Source organism: Lissotriton vulgaris, chromosome 4_1, assembly GCF_964263255.1.
Source record: "Lissotriton vulgaris chromosome 4_1, aLisVul1.2, whole genome shotgun sequence".
NCBI lineage: Eukaryota > Metazoa > Chordata > Amphibia > Caudata > Salamandridae > Lissotriton > Lissotriton vulgaris.
In genome coordinates this window covers 1,538,376,138-1,538,397,061 of record NC_141691.1, presented here as the reverse complement: position 1 = coordinate 1,538,397,061, position 20,924 = coordinate 1,538,376,138, and the positions used below count along the sequence as shown (strand labels likewise).

General features: G+C 45.7%; 1 protein-coding gene across 1 annotated transcript in view; it reads left to right on the top strand.

The window, feature by feature from the left end:
- The first annotated feature begins 2,177 nt into the window (after positions 1-2,177).
- NSMAF (neutral sphingomyelinase activation associated factor) overlaps positions 2,178-20,924 on the top strand; it is a 606,375-nt gene continuing 587,628 nt past the window's right edge. The window contains exon 1 of the mRNA XM_086965781.1: positions 2,178-2,574. Coding sequence (XP_086821907.1) covers positions 2,528-2,574 — 47 coding nt within the window. The 5' untranslated portion in view covers positions 2,178-2,527. The remainder of the gene's footprint in view (positions 2,575-20,924) is intronic.

Sequence of the window (20,924 nt, the reverse complement as noted above, 5' to 3'; positions counted from 1 at the left end):
TTGTGATAGTCTGTACATTTATAGTCGGATGTATTCACCTGTAAACCAATAGCTAATAAGAGTTCTATGAATTTACTCTCAATTCTGACCATATGAAATGTAATCCACCAAGGAATATTTTATTGAAAGAAAATGATAGATATTCCAGTAATTGGTACAATTCTAGCCCATACCTGAACCCCAAAATTAGCTATGTTAGAACATAGAAAAAATATATGAACGAAGGAGCCAGAAAGGGAATTACAATGCCACAAAGTATATTGTTTGAGAAGCTTGAATTTAAATAAAACAAGCTAGAGTGTAAAATAACTCATTGTAAAAGTAGTACAACCTTTTCTCTCTGTGTGTTTCCTTTCTTCTTTCCTTTCCATAGTTGACCTTCTTAAGGTGCCTTTCCAACATTAAATTCTCACTGGGTCCATTTTTATTTTTATTTTGACTTTTTTCTTTATATTTCCACACAATAGTATCTTTTTTGTAGATTGGCATAGCCATCACCTGTACACTTGTATTCACAAATAAACATATTGAATTCAAAAAATCCTTTATCAGTATGATATGTGTTTATGTTGCATGTTTTTATTTGCATGAATGTTTGGCTTAGTTTTTCTGTCATTGCCCTTTTCCCTGTGGTCTTGCATTAATGTAAATTTAATTTGTTGCGAGTTGTGATTTAATGCCTTCCTTCTATGCATACAGCTGATATCCCAGGATGAGTTATCAGAAGTAAACCTGGGAAGAGTTCGCAGTTCCCACGATGTGCAAAAAAAACTCTGCTGCAGTACACAGAGCCCCGCGAGCAGTGGAGTGCGTTAGATAAATGCCGTTTGCGGCGATTTTCAGTGCCAGGTGTTTGTCCGCACCGTGCAATCATCACGAACGGCACCATGCTCTGCACATGCGGGCGCTGCTTCCTTTCTGCCGCTCGGGTAGATTTTTACTCGAGCTGTAGCTTTCTCAACGCATTGGACGGTTTCTCAACACGCGCGGTCGTGAGCATATGTGAGTTTGATTTTCCATGCTCGCTCTTGCCAACTTTATTTTTTGGGACGATCGCGAACAAGGAAAAATCTCGCAGGAAGATGGATTTTTGTAGCTCGCACTCGCCATCCTAACGTTGATGAACGCGAGCAAGGAAAAAAACTCTGCTCCGCAAAGCGGAGTTTTTCGGAACTCCACAAGCTACGGGTAACGCGGTGTGTGAAAAACTCTGCAAACTCCGCGAGCGGAGCAGAGTTCCCCGCCCAGACTTAATCAGTAGCGGTAAACTACTTATGTTCCAACTCATGCTTATGTACCTAGAAAGAGCACCCCAAGGGCGACCTAGTTTTTTGACCTTTGGTGTAGGACTCGAATATTCATGTAGGTTAATGACTGACCTTCCATCTTTGCTGCCTGCTGTCAGGGGAAAAACAACAAATTATATTACATTGTCATCTGTGTTCCCCTGAAAGTTCAAGCTCAGCCAGCTGAATAAATAAAATGATCACAGTTGTGTGCTTCTACCAAAAAAAAAGGGCTTCTGCACAATCAAAAAATGTACTCCCGACTCCCACTAAGTGGGCGGAGCGAAAGCTCCTCCAGTGACGCTCACATAATTGTCTGGCTGCTGGCAACAGCTGTGCTGTCAACCCAGAGCAGAAAAAAAATAGGAGAGAACCGATCTGACGGACCCTTGATATCCATCTGAATAAATCCCTTCGTTGTGGGGGTCGCTGGCTGGGGGATTTTGGAGGTCGCGGATGGAGCTGTTCATTAATGTTTGTTTTGTCAATTGAAACCCTAATAAACATGTATTCAAACTAAAAAATCACCATTTTGTGACAAAAAAGAAAGTATGTTTAGTAGGTGTTTTTCGTGTGTAAAAATAAACATGTTTAAACGTCAGCATGTGCAGTTGAAATAAGGGCTCAGGAACAAGAGTTTTAAATCTGTCATCCGACGAGAAACTGAAGACGTCACAAGCGCCGAGCGCTTAAACTGCCTTTGGAGCCTAGATTACTGATGTGTTCTAATGTAGAGGCATTTCCGCACATAATTGTTCTTGCCAACGCATACCAATTATATATGCAAGAAGTATTACTGGTTATGAATAATCCAGCAATCGAAAGCAATGACGGATTTTTACATCGGCCTTTTTGCCTAACACAACATGCAAAAAAATTAAACAACATCCTCCCCCTTCCGGGGAGGACAGAAGAGGTCAAGGGAGCCGCAGGCGGCTCCAAACTTTACGACAAGGAAACACGCGAGTCACATTTCTTTCTTTCCCTGCGCTGAGCCCACTAGAACAGCAGACGACCCTTCTCCTGTGCTCCGTAATTTATTTTATGCAATTTATTGGTAATGTGAGCAGCCAGCAACAATACACTCGCGCCGGGCCACTTCCACCGGCCGAGGTATCTGCAGCCTGAGCTGGGCTGCTGCGGCGTCTCCAGATCACGTTGCCCGGCCGGCTTGTTCAAAGGAGGCGGCGCTCCGCGTGACTCCTGGCGGACGCGGCGGGGCTGTCTGAACTCGCATCCCGATGGCCTTCCTGCAGCGGAGCCGGGAGCAGCGCTACGCCAAGGAAAGGTGCGTGACCCCGTTAAACTGGGGGTGCGTGGGCTGGGGGAGGTCTTGCATGACGGCTCCCGGGCCAGGAGCTGGAGCGTAGGGAGGCGGCACTGTTCGGCGCGTCTTCCGGGCTCCTTGTTTACAGCGTGCTTGCTCGTGTGCCTCAGCGGGCAGCTGACAGCTGGTATTGTGTTGCAGGGAACGGTGCGTTTAAGGCCCACTGCTCGCCCTGGCTGCGTACCTGCGGCCCCAGCACCCCCCGCTTTACCCGGGTTGCAACCAGACCCACCTCCCTCCGTGCCCTGCCTGGGGGCACTAACGTTTACGTACTTGTGAGAGAGTCGGATCTTAAGGCACGGGATAAAACGCAACGAACGCTGGTGTTTCCGGAAATAGCCTTGTTGGGAAGCCATATACATTAGCCCTCTAAAGAGACTCTCATCTAATCATAGTTGTACGATGGCCTCATGTCACGAGAGTGACTTTATGACTGGCATGTTTTTTTTAATTGGAATGGCTAGCATGCTGGTAGTGGTAGTTCCGCGCTTCTTGTCATGGCTAACGTCCTACAGCTCCCAGTCCCAACCTGCTTAGTGGTGGTATCACAAAATCGGGCATGCCTGAAAGTTATTTGACTGTTGACGATGTAGTTGAGCGCTAGGTTTCCTTTATTTTGTATGAGTATGAAATAGGTTTTGCTTGAGTTTCGCCAACACGTTAGCCAATTCAATGCTGTGTCCTCAAGTTTACATACTTCAGAGGAAGACTGAAACTTCTTATTTCCTAAATTAGCCCTGTGAACCTTGCCATTGCACGCAGTGTGAGAGTTTGACCGTTAATGTATCTATTTATGCACGTTTGTGTGTTTCTTAGGTGCTAAACATTCACTGTCTCGCACACTTCAGAATTAGTTCACACTTGTGCACACTGTGTTGTTAATGCTGCCAGGTGTGGTTTATTGGTGTAACTTTAAAGGCAAAGTTCTACATTTCCATGTCACTACTGCGGAAACAATTTAGTGAGGTTTGTGGAAGATCATTAAAGTGAAGGGTAAGAATGCGGTTTTAGTCCGGTTCTTGTTCTTGACACCAGGCGGAAGAGTGGCAATAAAGGATTATGAGTTCACTGCGTAACAGAGGACCCTTATTACTATATTTGTAGGTTGAGTTCTCTGAGTCACTATCGCAGTTCCTCAAACATTTAATTTCTCTTTCACGGACTCTACTTGGGACACCCAACCTTTTGCTCTTTCCAAGGACTTCTACATCTCTCTTAACCAGAACTGTCCTATTCTCATTATTGTCTACTGCCATTGGTACTCTCCCTTTTTATGACACTGTGACCCTGCCTCTTCTTCCTCCTGTCTAGCCACTTAGATGCTTACTGTTGGTTATAATATATGCACTACTGAGGAGCAAGGTTTTTTATTTTTTAAAACACCAGTTTGTCCCATGGACAAAATGCCTCAGAAATCTACTTACCCTATTTCGTGCAGTACATTGAGGTGATAAATTACTGCATTGTTCTCATTATTTCAGAAGTCTGATAGCTGCCTTTCTGATTGTTGGGGCCCATACTAGTTTGTGGGTTTGGATTCCATCAAGGCTGATGTCACCTTTCAGACTCACCAGGGCTTTATGTCGGATATTAGAACATCCACAGACTCTGTGTGTGCGTAAGTGCTGAGACTCGGTTTAGGTTTGTTTTCTTATCCCAGAATGGCCCTGAATAGGTCGGCAATCTGATTTTAGCAGAGTTAAGATTATATCATTGCTCAAACTGTAACATCGTTTTTTTTTTACTTTAGGTTTCAAGGAAGTGTCTTGTGAATTGCCTAGGCAAATATACTTTCATACATTCACTCCATTTTACAAAATGTTACTGTAAATAGCCTCATATCCAATTTGTAATCAAATTCATGGTAGCCAACAGAAGATCAACCTTCTCAATTTGACCAAATTATGTACTTCCTCTCACTGTGCCACATCTCCCTTCTTTGCTGCTAATGAGTGCTAATTACTAGTGGTAGGTTAATTTCGACATTTATGTTTGGTAAATTCTACAAAGCTATATCCAGTGACAATGTTGCAGCATGTCTTGAGTTTGGCTTGCACGTGCAAAGATTATTTAGAAAGACTTTGGGTCAGCCCTCTTCAATATTTGCGCTATATAACTGTCATTCACTTTTTGCTTTCACCTACCATTGCATATAGCATGGGGCAAACGGTCAGCCCCCCATGGTAGTAGGTCTCTCACATTGTGAATGAAAGCCATTTTACTTGATCACTTGTTCACTTACCCCCTAAAATAAGTACAGGCCACTGCTGAGCTTAAATGTTTCTTTGCCAGTGCTTTTTTCTTTCTATTCTTTATCATTTTTGTCACCTTTTTGTGCTTAAGTTATGTCTTAAGGTTGGCCAATTGGGCCCTTTCTTTGCACCAGCAAGAATCCAATTTGCCCGTGACTTGCTTTAAACGAAAAAAGGGATTCTTTACCTCATCTCCGTACAACTCACGGCTATGTCAGTCAGTCAGTCAAAAAATAACTTTAATTGGTTTTCACAAACCATAGAGCATATAAAACATATTTCATATAAAAAACTTTTTCAGTTCATAAAAATTCTACTTAGTTCCTTTGTGGCACTGAGCCTTCAGTCTTTGCCCATTTTTATAAGTAAGCTTTCTACCCCTATCATAAATTTTATCCTCCTACATATTAAAATGTTTGATGCGGCTATGAAGCAGCAACATTGTAATCACATTTAGGGGTCGATTCAGATTCGGGAAAAAGCGCTCCGAATAGCTGTTCGGAGCGTTTTTCCCATACAATTTGTACCCTGCCACGTCCCCAGCATGTACGACGAAGTAGGATTTGCACCGGGAGCAGGACTCCGTACGAATCGTACAAAGACCGCACAATTCAAATCTCAGCACGATTCTCCCTCGAAACCCGCTGTACGCGACATCCGTACAGTTCGTGGCTGGATTTTCCGACCCAGCAAGTACGATTCGTGTCAGGTACGCACCGTACGACCCTTTTCCTACCACAGCCGAAAACAGCCATAAAAGCAGCAATCGTCTCGAAACAGTTACGGAACGGTCCCCCCGGGTACGGTGCATACCCCCATGATCGCTGGGGTATGGTTTGTACCCCTGTGATCATGGGGGGGTATGCACCATATCCCGCGATCCTGGGGCGTACGGACCGTACCCCATGTTCGCAGGGTGTACGGTGCGTACACCCTGCGATCGCAGTAGTACAATGCGTACACCTCATGATCGCAGGGGTATGCACTGACCTCGCGATCATGGGGCGTACGGACCGTACGGTGTGTATGTGATTGTGTGCTTTTCCGTACAAATCGCCCTTACCTGACGTGGACCGTACGAATAGCGTCCTCCTAACACGTTCCGGATCGTACTCATCGAGTCGTACGGCATGTGGACAAGTCGTACGGTTCACGGTTTCAGCCTTGCTATATGTACGGATAGCGACGATTCAGAGGGATTCACGAAATACGGATCGTACTACGCGACTTGGACGGACGGGTACGATTCGTACGGAGAGGGCTCCGGATGCGAATCGTACGGACGTTTTTTTTCTCCCGAATCGGAATCGACCCCTTAATTTGTAAGGTCAATTTAAGATTTTTATTGCAAGCAAATTTTTTCCCACCTTTAGGCCAAAGCACACATTCTTCTGATTTTTGTTTGATATGTTTGTAGTAAAAAAAATAGAACCAAAAATCTTTGCATCAGTTCACCAAGGCCACACACCTGTGGGACTTACTAATGTTTGTTTTAAATATTGGCATACATGAAACATTTTCTGTTAGGTGATGCCTTAGAGAAATGTTTTTACATTAAGCCCTAAAAAGTGCACTGTAATTTTGCAACAAAATCTGTAACCTTCGTCCATTTCTTTCTCAAATTGCGACTATTTCACGGGTGCCTTTCAGTTTGAAAGCAAACAAGTTACTTAATAACAACAAAACTGTCTGCTGCCTTCCTTTTTTTTTTTGTACCTTGTTTTATTCAAAATAAAATCACACATTTTCCTTCTTTGTGTAAATATTTGCAAATAATAAAGAACACTCTGGCATTATGATAAAGAACCACAAAATGATGGGTGCATTTTGTAAATATGTACATGTATTTAGATTGGAACAACTGTCAGCAATTGCTGTCAGCAATCCAGTAACTTCCTGCTCCTTTACAGACCTCCACCTAGCAAGGCGACAATCCCAGACACACTTCTAGACACAGTTTCAAACCTGATAACAATACACTCCAACCTATGCATTCTGGGTGACCTCAACATTTGGTTTGACAAACCCAATATGACCCATCCAAAAACAATCACTGGCCTAGGCGCACTGAACCTGCATCAGATTGTCCACAAACCCACACATATCGCTGGACATATCCTAAATGTCATTTTTGCTAATATTGAACTAGTTATCTTTCAAACTATAACTCCAGTCACATGGTCAGACCACCACTTGCTTGCTTTCCAACATAAAACAACACTAAGGGACTCACCTAATACTAGCCTATATCCATCCAGCTATCGGCTGTGGAACAAACTACATTTTGAAAATTTTGAAACACAACTAGCATCAAGTACAAATCTGGAAATAATAACTTCGGTTCAAAATCTATATGAGTGGCTACTGGAAGCTTTTGACATCCTGATACCACTCAAAAGCACACCACGGCACAAAAGAAAAAAAACACCTTGGAGATACTTAGAAATATAAAAGACATAAAACAACAAATTAGAAAGCTGCAACGTACCTGGCTCAAAACATATGCAAACAAGACAAACTTTATCTACAAAAAATTGACAGATTTATACAAGTCAGCTATCAAAAAAGCTAAGAATAGGTACTACTCGGACAGAATTCAAAATGCTAAATGTGTAAATAAAGAATTCTATAAAATGAATTTCGCAAACCAAATTGCCTAGAAGGAACTCATCCTGTTACTCAAGATTTCACAGACAAACTGGCAAATCATTACACAGACAAAGTAGATACATTGGGCTTCGACTTAAAACAGAAACAAAGCACCAGCACTAACTCTGTACAAAACAACATTCCTAGAATACTCTAACCCAGCCTCTCCGTTTCTTCCAACACATCTCACACAATGAATTTATGGACCTGGTCCAAGCAAGCAGGCCTGCCGGCAGCCCTTCTGACCCCTGTCCACCACAAACTTTCAAGGCAATTCCTTTAACAACCTCTACTGCCACTCTAGTAAGAAGAATAACCAACGATTCCTTAGCTACCGGAATATTTCCAGAAGAACTAAAAAAATCACACATACTCCCTTTACTGAAGAAAACAAACTTGGACCCGCTGAACCCTGACAACTACAGACCCATCACAAATTGACCTTTCCTGGGCAAACTGATAGAAAGAGCAGCGTTCGCCCAGATGTCACAATTCATTCAAGAGAATGACATACTCTCAGACTTTAAACAGGATTCCGTCTGGGAAGAGGCACTGAATCTGCTCTCCTTACCATTTGGGATGACCTGAAGAATACAGTTTGACCACAGCGGGGTTGCTGCGCTACTTCTCTTGGACCTCTTGGCTGCCTTTGTCACGGTTGACCATGATACTCTGAAACAAAGACTCTATGAAGCCGGCATAGAAGGAACTGCTCTAGACTGGATCTCGTCCTACCTTCGAAACTGAACTAATGTCTTCCATACCCCACCTTTCTCGTCCAAACCATACTCCACAAAAACAGGCGTCCCTCAAGGTTCTATTATCTCGCCCATGCTTTTCATCATCTGTATGAAGTAATTACCGGTACTGATCAATCAATTTCACCTCGCGTGCTATAACTATGCAGATGACACACAAATACTCATTCAACTGGAACGTCCCAAGGACATTGAAAAATCCCCAATTTTCTGTTGTCTAAGAGCCGTGGATCAGTAGATGACTTGGAGCCATCTCAAATTGAATGCTTCAAAAACGGAAATATAACATGTGGCGATTGGAAACATTACGACCCACTTGTCGCCTGGCCTGATGAACTGGGATCACCGCCTAAAGTATCGAAGGAAGTCAGAAACCTCGGAATGACCAAAGCTTTTGATGAATGCCCAAGTGGACAAACTAGCAAGATCAAGCTTTGTCACTATAAAAACTCTGCAACAAATTTTCCCTCATTTGGGATTTCCACACAAGGTCCAAGCTACCATCTTCCTTGTTTTGTCCAAACTCGATTACGCCAATAGCCTCTACCACGGATCACCTTTAACGACCATAAAAAGACTACAACAAATTCAGAACTCTGCTGCCAGACTACTCTTGCATTCAACTGGAATGCCCCAAGGACATTGAAAAATCCCCAATTTTCTGTTGCCTCAGAGCCGTTGATCAGTGGATGACTTGGAGCCTTCTCAAATTGAATTGTTCAAAAACGGAAATATAACATGTGGCGATTGGAAACATTACGACCCGCTTGTTGCCTGGCCTGATGAACTGGGATCACCGCCTAAAGTATCGAAGGAAGTAAGAAACCTCGGAATGACCAGGACTCAAAGCTTTCGATGACGGCCCAAGTGGACAAACTAGCAAGATCAAGCTTTGTCACTATAAAAAGGCTGCAACAAATATTCCCTCATTTGGTATTTCCACACAAGGTCCAAGCTACCATCTCCCTTGTTTTGTCTAAACTCGATTACGCCAATAGCCTCTACCACGGATCACCTTTAACAACCATGAAAAGACTACAACGAATTCAGAACTCGGCTGCCAGACTACTCTTGCATATCAAACCGCGAGACCACATCTCACCTGCCTTGAAAGCCCTGCATTGGTTACCTGTTGCCAGAAGATCCACATTCAAGCTACTTTGTATCACCCGCAAAGCAATACATGGAATGGGACAACTCTTCATCAGGAATAAAATCACCAAACACATTCAACAAAGGAGCCTACGCTCTAAAGGGGCATCTCGCCTCAAAATCCCAAGATACAAGAAAAAAAACATGGGTGGCACATCCTTCTCTGTTCAAGCAGACAAACTATGGAACTCTTTACCCCCCCAACATAAGAGCCACTGACAACCACCTTATCTTCAGAAAACTACTCAAGAATTGGCTCTTCCCCACATAAGCACCATAAGCAAAGAGAAATTTACAGCATATTCCTCTGTATGTAAGCATTTATTTTCACTATAGATATGTACATATCTTTGTTTATTGCTTTGTATAAACATGTAGCATAATTATGTTATTATGGTATGTAAAGTCACCGCCTATCCGCCCTCTCGTATGTCTTTTTTCTCCCCATACATCATGCAGGCCACCCTCTATCATTAAACGCTTCAAAACTTTTCTCGTTTTTGGTGTGGCCTCCCCAGCTTTTTTTGACGTGGAGTCAAACTTAGGGTTTAGTACAACATTAAAGTCCCCTCCCATTATAATTTGGTCATTCACGTCTCCTAACTGGAGAAATAAGGACTAGAGATGGGCTGCATCATCGGTATTAGGTCCATACTTTCACCTGGCTACCAAATACTCCGCCTCGACCGAAAAAAGGGCGTCGGCGGTGGTATAGCTATAATCTATAAATCAGATTATATCGCCACCAGTACCACTGTAGACTTCCCTGACTGCGAATGCCTTCCTTTCTTCATAAAATTAAGTGCCACACATACCTTTTCAGGTATGCTTATATATCGTCCTCCCGGACCACAAAGGCAGTTTTTGACAGATCTCACCTCCATAGCGGCAAATCTTGCAGTTAGCACTGCCAATTTTACAATTTTGGGTGACCTTAACATCCATTTGGATGACCCAAATGACTCTATAGCAAGGGAACTATCCTTAGGCTTAAGCACCCTCGAACTACACCAACGTGTCACTGGGCCCACCCATCTAAAGGGTCATCTTCTGCAACTGTAATAACTTTCACATTGGAAACTCATCTCCCCTTCCCTGGTCCGACCGCTTTCTCATCCCGCTTACCTGGACCCTGCCCGCTCACCCCCCCCCCCAAACCCCCGAAGGCACAACGATCACGCAATTGGTCTAAACTCCACTTATCTGAGTGGGAGGATCTCCAACAAGGTACCAAACCCACTACCACATCCATCCCCACCCAAGACAATGATACCTATAACCTATGGATCACCAGCTCCCTTGATACAGTTTTACCGCTAGAAAACTACCACCAAAAGCGGGGAAATCCGACAGCCCCGTGGTACACAAATGAACTACGAGAGGCCAAACGTGTTTGCAAACGACTGGAGAGGAAATGGCGCCTCAGTTACCTCCCATCACACAAATCCAGTTACAGAACAGCAATTAAAAACTACAAAATGGAAATTCATCTAGCTCAAGCTAAATACTTCGAACTCAAGATCGAGAACGCAGCTTCTAAACCGAAAGAGATCTATCAAATAGCCAAAACACTTCTACAACTTCCAGAACAATCAAAGCACCATAACAATACTCAGACCCACTGTGAGGAAATAGCTGAGTTCTTCCACCAGAAAATAGAAATCATTAACTCTTTTTTCCCCCACCCAGTCACTCTACCCACAGATCTCACCAACACAGGGTGTATGACAGTCCCTTCCCACGATCTCAACAGCTTTCCCCCTCTAGACCTTACCAAGTTGGAGAAACTTATGGAACAGGTTAAATCTGGATCACCCGCTGACCCAGCACCCCCCAGTACTCTCACCCAGATTACACATCTGATCTCGCCCACCATCTTAGACCTGCTCAATTCCTCTCTCCAAAATGGCATTGTCCCTCCTTTATGGAAAAGAGCAATGGTCAGTGCCCTGTTAAAAAAAACGAATCTTGACCAATCTAACCCGGCTAACTACCGGCCCATCTCCCTCTTACCATGGCTCAGCAAACTCCTCGAGAAGCATGTCAACTCCGTTCTCACCGACTTCCTAGAAATCAATAACATCCTAGATCTTTCCCAGACCGGCTTCAGGCCCCGTCACGGAACGGAGACGGCACTGATTGCGGTGACGGAGGAGGCACGAAGGATCCTGGACGATGGTGGATCCACGGCCATCGCCCTACTCGACCTGAGTGCCGCCTTCGACACTGTTAATCATAATATCCTGCTCCATCGTCTTGAGGGAATAGGACTGTCAGGGACCGCTCTCAGCTGGATGAGATCTTTTTTGACTGACAGATCCTTCAGGGTTTTTGAGAAGGACTTCTCCTCTGCCAGTAGACCTCTTAATTGTGGAGTACCTCAGGGCTCCTCCCTGAGCCCCACCCTTTTTAATGTCTACCTGCGTCCCGTAGCTGATGTCGTCCGCCCATTTGGTGTGAAGATCGTCTCTTATGCGGACGACACGCAGCTAGTGGTATCATTGGACCCCCCCTTAAACTCTCATCACAGCCTACACAAATGCCTGGAAGCAGTCGCCACCTGGATGTCCGGCTCCTGTCTCAAACTTAACGGGGACAAAACGGAGATAATGCTCCTTGGAAACATCACAAAAACCATCAACCCCATCTGGCCTCTCTGTTTAGGCAACCCCCTGCAACCCAAGGAGCAAATCAAGAGCCTGGGCATCTGGCTTGACCACACCCTCACCTTCAACCATCAGGCTTCCAAGCTAGCTGCCACTTGCTTTGGGTTGATGAGACTGCTTCGGAAAATTCTTCCCCTCCTCCCATTCCACTCGAGACGAATTATGGTTCAATGACTGATCCTCTCCCGCCTCGATTGTGGTAACGCTTTGTATCTTGGAGCTCCCCAGTTCACACTCAACAGACTCCAGGTTATTCAAAACTGTGCGGCAAGAATCCTCCTGAACATTCCTCGCCGAACCTCAGTAAGAACCAGACTGAGAGACCTTCACTGGCTCACGGTGAGATCCAGAATCGAATTCAAGAGCATGTGCATTGCACATCGCTCTTATTGGGGAACAGGCCCCCCCCATCAACTCTCCCCTTTTGAAAGCATATCATCCCACACGTTCTCTCAGATCCGCGACCTCTCACCTCGCCTCAGTACCACGCATCAGGAAGGCCAGATGTGGTGGTCGATCACTCTCCTACAATCTGGCTAGGATCTGGAACTCCCTCCCTCTCCACATCAGATCCGAACCCAACCTCCTCACCTTCCGGAAAACCCTCAAAACCTGGCTATTCAGCAAAACTTCGGCCTAAAACGCCACTCCGCCCCCCCCTCCCGCCTCTCTGAATCAGCTCAAGCTCCCTATAGCGCTGGGACGCCCCCGGGTAGCCAACGCGCTTTATAAATCCTCATTCCATTCCATTCCATTCCATAATAGCTAACCAAGGTTACCCAAGTTGCATTGATTTTAGCCCTAACCATCACCCATCTACCATGAGCATCCGTCACCACCTTCCTAATAACTAGCTGATTACGTTTCCTAAAAATGATAGCTACCCCCTTTATCGCAACCGTCTGTGATGAAACAAAACGGTGCTCTATCCATTTATGTTTATTTCATATTCCTGCCATTCTTCTTTTACAAGATGAGATTCTTGGATAAATATAATACCATAATCAGAGAGTCGAAGATATTCCAAAATGTTCTCTCTTCTTGGAGTGTACCTTAGGCCATTTACGTTCCAGGAAAGGATTTTTAAGACTTGGGGTCTACTCATAGTTACTAATAAGACCACATTTCTTAAAAAGACCCTCTAGCCCTACCATCCTACTTCCTGGTGTTTTTTTTTTTTTTTGTGGATGAGGACAATTGTTTTGTTTTTTCCCCAAAATGCTCCCCCACCCTGTGATTGAAATTTTTCCTTTTTATATTTTGATTTTGGTGCTTTCCCTTGCCCTCTCCCTCCCCTCCCTGGGGAACCCTCCCTTATCTCTAAAGGGCGTACTAACGCCTCTCTTCTAATGTCTCTCACACTCTCCTATCGGGTAAGGAAATTTATTGAGTATTAAACACCTTAATTGGATGAGCTTTTAGCCTGTTGAATCCAGGAGCTAACCTCTTCAGGATGTCTGAAATTATACATTTTGTTTCTCCACATAACCTTCAAGGTGGCAGGGAATTGGAGTTTCGCGGTGGCTCCTAAGCTATTCAGCTCCTGTATCTGTTTACCCAATTTCCATTGCCTGTCTTGTGTGGTGCGTGTTGTATCCGATATACGGAATGACCAGCTTGCCCTATTATACACTCCCTTTTTTAGCCCCTGCAAGAGGACCACTTCTTTTAACGAGTAAGACTTGAAATTCACTAGGATTTTTCGGGGGTTCTTTTTTCCTGCCCGCCTACTGAAGGGGTCTCTGTGGATCCTTTGAAGGTCATCCTCTAGCTTCGCTTTCTCAATTTCTGGATGGAGGTCATTTAGGAGATCAATTATAAAAGTTCTAATGTCCCCCCCCCCCCCTCAAGATCCTTGGGGAAATTTTGAATCCGGATGTTTCGTCTTGCGTTGTTTTCCAAACTTTCCAGTTTGTCAGCCCAGAGTTTATCTTTTGATTTTAATTTCTTAATCTCCACTGCATTCTCCGTGACCCTTCTCAAGAGATCTTCTACGGTGGCTTCCACCGCTTTCTCTCTACCCAAGATGTTATTTACTTTTACTTCCAGGGCCTCACAGGTCCCCTGAATCTTCATTTGGTTATTTTCAGAAATTGTACATTTTTCTCTCATCTCGGAGATCAGATTTAGGAGCAGATTTTCTGTGGTGGAGTTTGTCCCTGTTGTCTTCTCCTTCCTAGACCTCCCTAATTAGCTGTTATTGCTAATATGACGTCAACATCTTGTGGGAATCTTCTGGAAAAAGCAGGAGCTTCCAACAAGATTCACAAGGCCTGAAGAGAGATTTTTTAGTCGATGACATTCTAAAGGTAGGTGAAAACCAGCCAAAAGAGTGAAGTACTGAGCAGAACTCAGGGAGACTCCGTTCACACGACGTACGGTAGAAAATCTGAGCGCCTGAGCCTCTGGGGAGAACATTGGGTGCTGTCGCCTGATTGGCTGCAGTTTGGACTATACAAAATGACTATGATAGTCATGAGTGTGGAAGTTTTTACTCTTGTAGCTTATGGCTAATTTACTTCCTGGTTGTCTATTACTAAGGTTTTTTGGTTATTATTTGCATATTATTGCTTTTTTATGTACCGCGGGACTCCCACTCCGACGACGGGGAATGATTCAGGCATGTGAATCTATGAAAGATACCAAGACTGGAGAACCACAGATTACAGGTAAGTAACTATTGTTCATCTGTTTTATTACGGAACCCTGGCTCCATGAACATGCTTTCCCTGATGTGGCAACCGCATTTCCCGCAGAATATCATCTAATTAGATTAGACAGAGAAACCAAAAAGAGGCGGGATTGCGATAGCCACCAGGGAGGGATTAGGCATCACCACATTAGACACCTCAACCACAGAAATGTCAGATATTTAAAATTTTAAAACCGACACTCCATCAAAAGGAACCTGGAGAGGTGCCCTAGTGCATAGACCTCCACGCCAGAAAACTAATTTTGTAAACCCCCTACTGGAGACTATTGCCCCACATGTATTAGCCTCAGGTCATTATCTCCTAATTGGTGATTTTAACTATCACGCGGAGTTATCTGACCACGACACAAGTCAACTGGTGACAAACCTGAACACACTGGGACTAGCCCAGAGGGCGATGGGCCCCACACATCTGGCTGGCCATACTCTGGATCTTTTGTTCACCAACTCAACCAATGTAGGAGTGGAATACAAAATTTTTCTAGCTATCGCGACAAGAATTTTAGATTCTATTAAGGACACGGAATGAGGATTATGCTTTCTCATTTCTTTACTGCAACAACAGCAGCCAATGAAAATGAAAGTACACATGTAAAAAATAACATTTCTCATGAGGCTTTGAACCACGCCTCTCTTACAACAACCAATCACAATGGTATCAGGTCTATAAATCCTGGAGACACTACTCCGGCCTCCTCTTTCTTTGCGCGAACAGTCAGTAACAGTCTCATCACACTGAAAAGTTTATTTCTGCAACGGAAAACAGATCCACCAGAAGTCTCAACGGAGAAAATTTGAACCGCAAAGGAAAACCTCCATCCGGAAGGAGCGGCAGCCAAAACCACAGGCGGTCTTCAACTCTTGTTGGAGTCGTTCCCTAGAACAGAAAAAGGAAGTTTGAGAAAAGTTTCCACCACAACCTAGCTCGTTGTAAGGGTGGGCAAAACTGTTAGATAACCACGTAAACAACAACAGTTGCATAACAGTCCCAACGGGTGGGATAATCCTCGCCTCCGTGTCCTTAATAGAATCTAAAATTCTTGTCGCGATAGCTAGAAAATTTTGTATTCTATGGCAGGACCGGAGGCTTCTGATTATGCTGATTCAAAGCTCACATTGAAGCTCGTCAATCACAGCATCAGAAACATGAGGAATCGGTTTGTAATAAAACACTTTAAACATTGAATCTGAGGACCAGTCAGCTGCCTTCAGAATGTCCTCCAAGCGGGAACCCAGTAAGTAAGCCTTAGAAGCCATCGCACCCCTCGCAGAGTGTGCCCCATAAGCAGAAATATCAATGCCGGCTTCCGACATGATCCTCCTAACCCATCTGGCTAAAGTAGCAGCAGCGACTGGCTTGAACGGTTTCTGAATAGATATCAATAACTGCCCCAGAGGATCTGTCCTGTGTACACTAGTACGCTCCTCATAACATTTAAGACATTGAAGAACACACAGCCTGCCGTTATGAGGAAAGGCTGGATAATCAACTGAACGGGACATGGTCTTAGTACCTCTAGTAATGACAAAGGATAGACCTTGGGGTGAAAACATCCTCCCAGCCAAATCCAAAGCTCTGACATCCGAAACCCTCCGACATTAAATAAGGCACAACAGCATAGTAAGCTTGGCAGAGAGCTGTTTCAGCGACAAATCACCATTATCGGGCCAGGATTCCAACAAATTCAGAACCTTATTAACATCCCACATGGTGGAATACCTGGGCCGAGGAGGGTTGGCCACACTCACACCTTTAAGCAACTTACATACCAAGGGATGCATCCCCACAGGTTTACCATCTATGTGGTCGTGACCAGCAGAAATAGCAGACCTGAAGTTGTTAACCGACCTGTAAGCCAGGCCAGAAGTCGCGCACTCTGACAAAAAGTTCAATACCTCTGTTATATTTGATCCCACGGGATCCACCTGTTTTGAAAGGCACCAACCCACCCACTTCTTCCAAGAAGCAGAGTATCGTTTTCGGGTGGAAGGAGCCCACGCCTGCTACATAAAACTGGAAGCCTCTCGTGAAAGGCCTGCAAGGCGTTCATGTCTCAGGAGAGCGTCCATACCATCAATGACAGTTGGTTCTGCAGGACCAGGGGGTGGCACGTTCCCACTGGGTCCTGTAGAAGCGTTGGGAAGACTGGGAGCCGGAAGGGGAGGTCTATTGACAATTCCAACAGTGTGGGAAACCACGACTGAGTCGACAAATAAGGCGTTACCAACACCACCGTCGCCTCCTGTCGGCGTAGCAATGCCGCTACTCTCGGGATCAGTGCAAACGGTGGAAACGCATAATTCCTCTGATGTCCCCAATGATGAAGGAACGCGTCCGTCCCCAGAGCCATCGGGTCCGGTCTCCAACTGTAAAACAGGGGAAGGTGGGCATTGAGGCGCGAGGCAAACAGGTCTATCCGACATGGGCCTCGTAATGACATGATCTGGGAAAACAGCGATGGATGGAGTCTCCAATCGCTGGAGTCCCGGAGAAATCGGGAATGCCAATCCGCTACCTGATTGAGTTTCCCGGGAAGGTATTCCGCCACCACGGAGATCTTGCGATCCCGGCAGAAGTGCCAGAATTCCTTCGCAATGTGCACCAACATCCGGGACTTCGTCCCGCCCAATCGATTGATGTATCGCACCCCGGAGACATTGTCCATCCGAAGGAGAATACAACAATTGCTCTTCAGCGGTGAGATAGATCTGATGGCAAAGGACCCTGCCAGAAGCTCTAAACAATTGATGTGAAGTGATAGTTCGTGCAGCGAGCGCCCCAGCCCCACTGGCTGGCGTCGGATTCCACCACCACATCCGGGGCCGTGCCGAAAATAGCTCGGCCGTTCCAGGCTGACATGTGGTCCAGCCACCACTGAAGCTCCTCCCTGGACTCGGGGGAGAGAGGGATCAAATGATCGTAGTGAAAGTTTCTTTGCAGGTAGAAGATCTTGAGCCTCTGCAGAGCTCTGTAATGCAAAGGTCCGGGAAAAAAGGCCTGAATCGACGAGGCCAGAAGGCCAACAATTCGTGCCAAAACCCTCAAAGAAATCTTCTCTTTGGCCAGGGTAGCTGTAATCTCTCTCTCGATCCCTGCCTCTACCTGACCAGACGCCGGCAGACCCCACTATCGGAAAACGAACAGGAGACAACCATTAGATTGTCCTCGCACCGCCTCCAACATGACGGCACTTGCCAGCTTAACCACGGAAGCTCACAGACTCCCAATGTAAATTCAGTGGACATAACCTAAAGATTGTCAGCGCCATTAGAAGCCCACAGACCCCCAGTGTAAACACAGTGGAAGTACGCCAAAGATTGTCAGTCTCTTAAGAAACGTGCAGAGACTTCACCTACAGGATTTATGAACCCACCTTACAGGTTACCTGCATACCATCACTCTTGCGCTCGGAGCACGTAGCCTTACCATTATACAAAACCATCTTTACAGCTTAAAAACTCGAAGCGCCCCCTAATCTAACAAGACGTCCATTGAAAAAGAAAATAACCACACAGCGCCCCAGCCTTAAAGACAAAGCATCCTGTAGGTCTGCTGATTTCTCCCCCTTCCCTCCTGTGAGATTCGACACCATCTATTTACTCAGGTCCATTTGGATACTCACATGGCTCCCTGATGAAGGCCCTCAGCCGAAACGCGCGTAGATGTCATTCTTAGCCATGTTTTTATGTATAGTTTGCTGAAATATTTCTCCACATAACTTTCAAGTTTAAACGAACTACCTCAATATTTGTATAGGATGCAACAATATGTGTATATATATGTAGATTGAAAGTCACATGTATAGTGAAGATATGCACATGATAATTACTTGCAATAAAATAATGATGTCTTCTATCAGAACAATAATTTAATAAAATAAAAGTCACAATTTTGTATCACACACCTTGTTCTCTCACAGTTCTTACTGTCAATTGTCCGCCTTTGCCCTCTACTTAAAATCAGTTCCTAATTACCTTTCTCCCAAATATCTCTCTCTTGATCGACCTGATCTTTGAAAGGGGAAGGAGAAGCTGGGCTGAGACCGAGTCTATCAGGAAGCCCAGGAGTTCCATCTGCCGATTCGGTATCAGCACCGATTTCTTGGTGTTGATCACGAATCCCAGATTCTGTAATAAGGACGTCGTCCACTCCAAATGCGTGAGAAGGAGGGACCGGTCCTGGGCCAGGATCAGCATATCGGCTAGGTAGACAATCAGCCGAACTCCCATCTCCCGGAGGCGGGAGACCACCGGCTTGAGCAGTTTGGTGAACACCCAAGGGGCCGAGGACAGTCTGAAAGGAAGTACCTCGTAACGAAACCAACGCCCTCTCCAGGGGAACTGCAAAAACTTTTGATGTGATGGGCAGACTGGGACCGTCGAGTAAGCATCTTTCAGGTCCAGTCTGACCATCCAGTCGTTTTCTAAGAGAAGGTCTCGCAAGAGATGGATGCCCTCCATCTTGAAATGGCGATACGTGACAAAGGGGTTGAAATCCCTCAGATTTAACACGAGGCGCTGACCGCCTCCTTTCTTTTGAACAAGAAAGACGTTGCTGCAGAAGCCTCCCGGAAGGAAGGGTCCTACAGCAATGGCCTGTTTTGCCAAAAGCTCGTCCAGTTCTGAGTCTATAAAACTCTGTTCGAGATGGGAAAAAAGGAGAGGACGGGGGGGGGGAGGGCTGAATGGGGCAAGACACCATCTCTATCTCGTAACCCTGGACGGTCCGAAGGACCCACACATCTGAAGTGAGAACTGCCCAATTCTTGACAAAATAGCGCAATCTTCCCCCTAACGGAAGTAAAGGAAGAGAGAGACTTACCGGAAGATTGGTTATCGAAGTTCTTGTAGCCTCGAGTGATTCCTTTGTTATAGCGGCCCCTGAAGCCGCGTGATCGGGACGGGTGAAATCCGGCTTGATCCGGTTCTTGTGTGTACCCTCTTCCCCGTCTAGGGGCGTAGCCTCTTTGAGGACTGGGATTTGAGTAGCGGCCGGTCGAGCGTCCTCTGCCACGCCCGGCCCTACCAGAGACCTGCAGAACACGTTTCAGCGAGGCCTGAGACTTGTCCAAGGAAGCAAAAGTGTTCACAAACTTGGCAATATCCTTAACAAAATTGTCCCCAAACAACTGTCCTTCCGCCAAAGGACCCGGTTCCGAGGAAGCCAATTCCACCAGTTGGGCTACAATTCGGAGAAGGACGGATTTCCGTCGTTCAGAGGCAAGGGCGCAATTCGCGTTGCCCAGCATACAAATGGCCCTCTGAGCCCAACCCGCCAGAACCTCAGGATGTATGGCGGCACCAGTCTCTTGCGCCTGCAGGGCCAACTCCCGGATCTTGGCCAACGGGCCCGAAAGGTCGAGGACCTTATCTTGGCACGCTCTGAGCGCGCGATCAATCCCTTTCTTCGGGTCTTTCTTGTACTTCTTGAGAAAAGTGGTCATGGAGGGGTCTATATCTGACGTGATAGCCACTTTGTGGGGTAAATCAGGGCGTGGGCATTCAGATTTCAGGCGGGAACGAACCTCCTTGTCGAATCCCTTGCGGAGATGAGTCTCCAGATAGGCCGCCACAGCAGGGGGGGTAACCCAGTCGGATGATCTGGGGTGGACGATGTCCGTCGGATCAAATGAAAAGGGGGTGGGAATGACCGGTGAAGTGTGCTTACGCTTTTTAGTGCGTTTGCGGGGGGGCGGCATCCGAGGAATCGGTATCGGTGCCAGTATCCGTAGTGGTGATAACCAGGGGGGAATTGGGGGGAGAGGTAACAGGCTTGTCTTGGGACCGGGACTCCTGAGACTTATAAAGTTTGTCGTAAGACTGGGCATGAGGCCAGGATAGGTCAAGAGCCGCCTTCTTAGGGGGGGGAGGTTGAAGGGGATCTTTGCCCGGAGCGGGCATCGGCTTACCCGGGACTAGCAGGTCCAACTTCTTGGCCAAAGGGGAGAGGGCCGAGGAAAGGGCTTTATCCAATTTGGCATCGAGTTTTTTGTCTATGATCTCCTCCATGGACTCCCCTTCATAGAATTCTTGTTGGCCCTGATAACCATACGCAGCATCCTCCTCTCCGCAGTACTCAGCGTCTGCCATCGCAATCAGGAATCCGAAATTCCAACTCTAA